The sequence below is a fragment of the Pyxicephalus adspersus genome, chromosome 3, assembly GCF_032062135.1.
Source record: "Pyxicephalus adspersus chromosome 3, UCB_Pads_2.0, whole genome shotgun sequence".
NCBI lineage: Eukaryota > Metazoa > Chordata > Amphibia > Anura > Pyxicephalidae > Pyxicephalus > Pyxicephalus adspersus.
Window position 1 is genome coordinate 36,028,405 of NC_092860.1, and position 8,049 is coordinate 36,036,453.

The following is an 8,049-nucleotide window of genomic DNA, read 5'->3' on the forward strand; positions in this document are numbered from 1 at the left end:
CCACAATTTGCAAGCAGGCAGATAAGGTTTTGTTGCAGGCCCTGTGCATGTAGAGAGAGAGAGAGAGTAACTGAAAAGGCTGCAGAAGATCAGCAGCACTAAAATGCACAGAAGTATAAAACGACAGTAAAGCCATTATTCACAATTTTACTCAGACATCTGTATCTGGCATCTGGCCAAACAGAACTCAAAATACATTCCACTGAATGTCTGCAGTCTGTGATGCACTAGGAAAATAAATATCCTTCCTAATCGCACAAATATTAGTTGAATCGGTTTGCAAGTGAAAGCATTCTTGTACCATTGTTCATTAGTGTTAGCTGCAGATTATTACTCAGTGTATATTATTCACATTTTTTAATTTTCCTAATTGCTGTTATTAACTAACTACTATGGTTTATATATTTGTACAATGAAATACTTATCTGTGTTACATTCTTACATTTTCTTAAACTAATAGAACTACCTTGCACTCATGCAACAGTTCCTGTCCTCAAAATATAAAGGTACAAGCTGCTAAACTATTATGCTGACATAAGAAGCAAGCATTTTCTAAAAGTAATATAAGTACTTCCGTAAACCTTCCTCGCAATGATGACTCCAGATCAGATTAACTGATTTAATCAGCATGCTACTTGTTTAAAGCATCATTATGTATTTGAAAAAAAAAAGCTTTTTAGGTCACATCTGAATGATCAAAAGCACAGCCAAGCATATAAACGAGAAGTTTACATCCTATCTGAGCTCAGTTACAAGCTTGTTTTTTTCCCTTCTCTATATATCACAAGACTGTAACCAATATGTTTGATGCCAGCATGCTACACAGATATTTACTAAATCAAATAAAGAAAAACTCAGGAATTGTCTCAGTAAGACCAGAAGGATTAGCATTAAAAGATTTTTATATACCTGTGCCACATGTTCTTTAAAGATTATTGTTGTAATGTTTTTAAAATAAGGGTTAGGTACATAGAGATTTTGTTCTTAAATCCCAAATGTTCATTTTTAGATAAAGTAGGGTAGAGTTGTAATCTCTGCCAGGTTTTTATTATTTTATTTTATTTTATGATTTATATGACCACATTGGAGAGATTCTCCCTTAACTCTTGTCTCTGTGACTTCATTACATAAAATGGGGTTTGGTTGTCATCAGGACAGGAAGGCATAGGGTAGCAAATACCACATTTATAAAAATAAAGTAGTGCTAACCATAGAAAAATCAGCTCATGTGGTAGCTATTAAACTTGATGATGGAAAAGAGTCTTTTGAAGCAACTTAAACTTAGAAAATCTGTGTTCATGTGTTACTCTAAAAACCAAACATTTATATGTATGTATATGTAACCATGTTTTATACCAGTGGTCGTCAACCTTTTTGGTCCTGCGTACCACTAAAATTACCGGCTCCTGACCGCACATGTGCGGGAGCAGGATGTCACTAAAAGGGGGATAATCCTCCCCCATAGTGAGGTCATGATGACATAACCCCGTCCAATCTCCAATTGCAGATAGATCTGAGCCTGTGATGGGAGTTTCCTGAGTTTCGCTGATCCTAGGATTTATACGAGGGACATGGTCCGCGGCTCTCGCCGGTGCGTCCTGGCAGCAGGGTCCTTCTGACCCTGCTCAGGGGTGCATCGGACAGAGCCGCGGATGCACAATTTTGTTAGCAATGTACACCTTTATTACTAAGCAGACAAAGCTGGTGCTGCTCTACAAAAAGAGAACTGGGCTATCTGATGACCACAGAATGAGTCCTGACTCCTATCTCCTTGACTCCTATCTGACAATTGTATACAGAGCTGACAGGGAATATCTTTTACCATTGGCTTCCTCATTCTAGCTCTGCATTAGATATCATCTGTCAGAAACTGGCATAGGAAGACAGTAGTAGTAGATCTCCTCTGCTGGTTCCATTTTACAATAGACTAAATAATAAAAGCCAGTGAAACTACTGAACACTACTGGGGGTCCATGCTAACAGGTCAGGGGGACTCTTGATTGTAAATGTAGGATTCTGATGTAAGGGGATTTCAATGTAAAAGGTGGGAATTCTAATGTGAAGAAGGGAGTGATGTGAACAGATTCTCTTATGTAAAGGTGAACTCTGATGTATATTTAGGACACTTAAGATGTTAAAGAGAGGGGAGTCCTGATGCGAAAATTCTGATGTAATGAAAAGCTCCTAATGTGATGGGGGGGCGCTCCCAATGTGAGCTTGTCCTGAATGTTAGGGGAATTGTCAAAATTAGCACTGGGGCTATAGATTTCTAACTAGAATAGAATCGGTAGTGATGCAAAGTTTCCACAGAAATGTGGGCCCAGATTCTAATTCCACATTGGGGAAGATTCAAGTTAGAGATTGAATCTCTTCCCTATTTGTACCAGATACAAAGTAGAAAGTGACAAACAATGAAGGGAAATTACTGTTTACAGTTTTTGGCAGGATTTCCCCTTAGTTCCCGTACACCTTATAACAGCTGGGTTTTCAGGTTAAATCTTTCCATATGGAGACAACAACAAAATCCAGACTAATTTTTTTTAAACATTCCCAACATACTGTAAGAAAATAAAAAAGTTTTAGTTAAAATTACACTTTAGGCCTTTTGCTGCTATTTCTATGCACACAAAGTAAAAATGCAAATGTCATGCCTGAAGATTACTTAAAATCCTTAAAATGTTGTTTTTGACACATACTCTTTGGCACAATATAATTGCCATTTTAAAAATAAGAAAGGTAAGATCACTGAGAGTAAACAGTTACCAACTAATCTTAGGATTACGCATGCTTGTGAAACAGTGATAAAATACTTTTAAAAAATTGTCCATGGTCAAGACTTTCAAAGTTTTTATTGGTAAGCAGCTAATAAGCAGCTACAACTAACCAAGAGACCTATCCCCAAAATATATTTTATGTGCAATGGTACCTAAAGTCTTAAACCTGTTGCACATGTAAATTTTTGTAAGCATTTACAGTTGTGGCATTTGTTTACGTATGCATTGGGGATTTTTATTTTAGTAAAGCTAAAACAATAATGAAAAAAAGTTTAAATATTAGATTAACTTTATTGCTATCACAAGGGGGTTAAATAGCTTGTGAATGTGATTGGATGACTGTAAAGTACATTGACATAAACATGGACAGTCTGCTAAGGAATAAACACACTCTCTGCAACTGTAATGGCCAGGATTGTGTTTACTAGTCGTTACAAGAGTTACAACCTAACTCTTACCTGATTCTTGGCAGCAAAAGAGTTAAAACATTAAATCAATCATCGGTTTGTTTATTAGTGCCAAATGATTTGCATATTACTGAATCTGTTTGAGGGACATATAACTTTATGCATGTGTCAGTGTACTTTTTTACTGTGCAGGAACAAGGGAAAGAATCTTAAAAAGGGGCAATTCTGTTTTGGAATTTAGTCAATAAACATGCACAATTTTGTTAGCAATGTACACCTTTATTACTAAGCAGACAAAGCTGGTGCTGCTCTACAAAAAGAGAACTGGGCTATCTGATGACCACAGAATGAGTCCTGAACTGTAAACGTCCTTTAGGCACCCTTAAACTATATACAACTAATCTTTAAATATAATGTTTACTTTATACAGTAAAGCTTTATGACCATTTATGCAATAAACAAAGCTACAGGACTTCTAGGCCATTTCCCTGATTCATTTTACTGTCATTGTTCAGTGGTCTTCTTCTAAACAAATAGGAATGGAAATTAAAGGAAGGTCATACATTTTTTTGCTAAACTTTATGACCCATATAGTACAAAATGAAACTGTTTCACTTTCACTTCTGTGGAAAGCTCACTGTTCTAGGAAGTCATAAGATAGCTGCCCTAATGAACTAATGCCTGGAAATGTATTTACAATTAGCATTCCTAAGAGTAATGACTCACAAATTCACCAGGAACATATCGTTTCCTTACTGCAGACACTGTCCGATTTGTGTATTGATATATCATTCAGATTGTGACTTGTGAATGTCTAAACTGTGAAATGATTCTGGGTAAATCAGCTGTTACAAGGAAACCAGGGGGAATTGCTTAAGTGATAATAAGCTCATATTTGTACAGAGAAAAAGAGCTTTTTTTTCTTCCTGTAACATAGATACATACAGTTGTAGTAATATTTTAAGGTAGAAGAAGAAAAAAAGCAAGCTAGCAGCTCTTTATAGACGGGACCTGCTATGTTTCCTATAAAACATACTTTCCTGTCTGTTGGCAAACCTGCAGAATGTACACTGAAATATTCCTGAATATTCCTAAGTGGTGGGAATGAATGAACTCTTATGCACATGTATGGGAGTTGGCTAAGATGGCTAAAGATCCAGAAACCTGTCAAAGGACCTGTTTAAGGTGTCTACACCAGTCAAGAAACAAATTAAGGCAAGTTTTCCACTATAATTTAGGAGGAGTGGATGTACTTTATTACATTATACATGTATTTTACAATAAGTCATTACATGACTTTAAAATAGTGCAGTGAACGGAAAAGAAAATGGGTAACACTTCCTTGTTTTGATCACTACTGTTGGCCTTTTAGGAAAAAAAGCTATGAAGTTTATAAAGACTAAAGTCTACTGTATAAGCAATCAGGTACTGCTTTTGGAACCCCTATAATACTCAAAGATACCAGGGTGTAACCTGCATTTAACATTCTTAAAAAGAAATATTAAATAACGAAAAAAAACATGAATAACATATAAATGATATTGAATAAATCTGATCCAAAATCATTGTTGTTTGCCTTTACTGCTCAAACATTTTATTTTTAGTGGTATGTGTTTTTATATGTGGTATGCTATAAATACTTATGAGATCAGAGAATACTCAAAAGTAAGTAAACTGATTTGTAAGTAAATAAAACTTTTTTAGAAAAGATTTAACTGAATTTTTTTTTTTTAGGTGAACAATCTTATCCTGTATAGAACCTGCAAATACAGTCATATATGGACAGCTGAATAAAAGGAAGAATATAGATATGTCATTGTTTTCAAACAAAGATTTATGCACATTGTTTTCAGTACTAGGAATAATGTATTGTATTTTATTCTGATTGCACTGCACTTTAAAATATTTAATTTTTAATTTGTTACAACAAAATATAATGTAACCGTTAAACCACTAAACTTTATAGTTTTACTGTGATGTACAACATGAAGCATGGAAGATGGTCATTAAAATCATTACCAAAATGCACCTTAAGTAAGAGGATCACAATGTCTCCCACTAATCATCAGCTCAGTGGCTCAGGGATAAGATGAATACTAACATAATAAACTTTTATATGGTAGCACCCCAAAGTAAAATTGTGTTTAAAGGAATCTACATATTCCTACCCTTTGTGCGAAAAACAACTTCAGCACTGTATGAGCTTCATCACCATTTATTATGGAGCTTGAACTGGGTTAGGATGGCAAAGCAATTGAGAATAGAGAACATGGAAAAGTGCTTTTTGCTTGCCAAAGTGACAAATTCTTTTTAATTTACCTTTCCTGATTTTAATTGCCACCTTGATGCCTGTTGCAATCATTGAAAAAAATTGTGGAACTTTTTGATGAGAACATGCAACGCTTTCCCTACTTTGCTACAAATTATTGCTGTATTGCTGGATTGTGGCAGGGCCGGCAGAGTGTAATCACTAGGCTTGGGCGCTGTCACCAGACATTAGCCATCAGGATGTTGTTCACTTATGTCTTAATGGTGGATGCAGGAGGAATTTTGGGGCAAGTTAGAGTACCAGAGGAAGCCTGGTGGTTGACTGATTTTAGATTTCAGCACAAACTTTCACTTGCTGTAATGATGCACCATGCAGACAAAAATACTGATTTTCCTCAGCACAATTGTAGCAAAGGTTAAACCTAATTCAACCTAAATTGAATAAACAGCTCTTCCCTTTGCTAGATTTATCTGAGCCACACAGACAGTCTGACTGCAATCCACCACTTTGTCCATGACAATACCATGTTGTTGTTGTTTAAAACTCAAACAATACAATATAATAGCATTGTGTCAGATATGGGTAATGCTTGTAATGTCAAAATGTTGATGAGATTGTGAGCCCCTTTAAGGGACAGCTAGTGACATGACTATGGACTGTGTACAACGCTGCATATTATGTTGGCCATTTTCTGGTGGAGAATAAAGGAACCGCACTGCTAGGCTTTGCAGCCGCTTGCATATGCCTGAAAAAGCCTAGCAGTGAAAGCCTGTTACTGATCATGGATACCTAGTGCTCTATTCATAAATCATGGAATCTGACATTCCCCCAAACATTCCTTGGTGGGAATCATTTACTGCCATTGAAACAGACCTGGAAGATTTCTATGAGGGAATCCTTGAGGGAATGTCTGATCCCTGTTTTATAAATAGAGCCCCTAGTGTTTGACATAATCCTGGGGGCTGTAAACTTTGTGGTAAAATACTGCGAGACTGAAAATACACTAAAAATAATCATTCTGCTGGCATGTTTTATGTATTTATGCATTATATTTAGTTAATTGAGTTAGCAGTATAATATACTTGTATTTATCTTATATTTATTAAATATTATACTAAATTTTATGAAAAAAAAAACATAAAATAATAAATATTGTGCTAAAGCATTATTTGTGGTTATTTGTTTTAATCCTGGTTTACAAAATCAAATTTTCTGTTTTTCTTTAGGAACATATGATATGAATGTAGAAGTCATCTGTTTTAAAATAAATAAGGAAGCTGTTGCTGATTTTGAAAATACAAGTTTCAGCTGTCCTTGGCTTTAAACATTTCTGTGCCACTGATCTTGAACGTGTGCAGTCAGTAACACTAAAATCCTTAACTGCACACTTATCCTGGATCAACGGCTCAGATTGACCGAAGTCAAGACGGCAGTTGCTGTCTAGTTTTCTTTATTGGGAGTGGTCAGCATTCACCTCCCCATGATGAGTTTACTTTATTATTGGACGATTGTCTTTTATTAATTGACAAAGCAGGTGTTCTCCACTGTGTGAAGGATTAGATTAAAAACAGTTTTATGGGGTACAATTTAGGAAGGATTTCTATAAAGAACAGGAAATGAGAAGATATCTTTCCAAAGTAGACTAAATTTTCATTTTGCCAAAGAAACAGGTGTTCCTGTTGGAGCTTTTTCGCTGATAACTTTAAAATGGCTTTCCTAGCACACTGTGGTAATGACAATGGTCACCCTGGACAAAAAAAAGAGGGGAGCTATCTGGAGTGGATGCATATAACAATAAAAACAGAGACTATAAACCTTTCGTACTTTATCCAAAACTAAAAAAAACGTTGACAGTACATACACATAAAGATGAATGGGTTACGCATGTAATTCCATACACTCACCTATTATAACTGTGGATTGACCCCCCTAGCGGTATTCCCGAGTGTGACTCGGGGTGGAAAAAATTGCAAAAAGCGGTAATCCTGAGTCACACTCGGGGTACTTTTGAGGGTCCCTCTTACCTTATCCCCGCGCTCCAGCGGCGATCTCACGATCCCGCTGTGATGGCGGGGCGCTTCTACGTCGGGGGGGGCGTGGCCGGGCGGGAAATTTAAAAGCAGATTACAGAGTAATCTGCTTTTAAATACCGCCCGGGTCCCCACCACCCCGATGCATGCATCTGCAGTTAGATGCGATGCACCATGCAGGATTTCTGCTTGGTGCATCGCATCTAACTGCAGATGCTGATTCTAATATAATAAATAAGTATAATAATTGTACCCGGGAGTTAATCCTAAGAATTACAGGCCCACAATATAAACAAACATTTCTACGCAAAAAAAATAGGATCACTTTTTGCATCAAAAAATGACAGAATTAGAACGCTAGGGGGGTTAATATAATCCACTGGGAGGAATTATGATGTGTCGAAATGTCAAGTTCAGTTGAAGATGACTAGCTCCAACTCACTATACCATGACCTAAACAAATTGGAACATTTCATGGACATTTTACATGTTATTGGTCCTGCACTCATGCAGGTATAATAGACCAAGGGTGTCCATCATACAGCCCACGGAGCTACCAGATCCGGCCC

General features: G+C 36.5%; 1 protein-coding gene across 1 annotated transcript in view; it reads left to right on the plus strand.

The window, feature by feature from the left end:
• CD274 (CD274 molecule) overlaps positions 1–5,725 on the plus strand; it is a 54,344-nt gene extending 48,619 nt beyond the window's left edge. Inside the window, exon 12 of the mRNA XM_072403234.1 lies at positions 4,916–5,725. Coding sequence (XP_072259335.1) covers positions 4,916–4,938 — 23 coding nt within the window. The 3' untranslated portion in view covers positions 4,939–5,725. The remainder of the gene's footprint in view (positions 1–4,915) is intronic.
• The last annotated feature ends 2,324 nt before the right edge of the window (positions 5,726–8,049 follow it).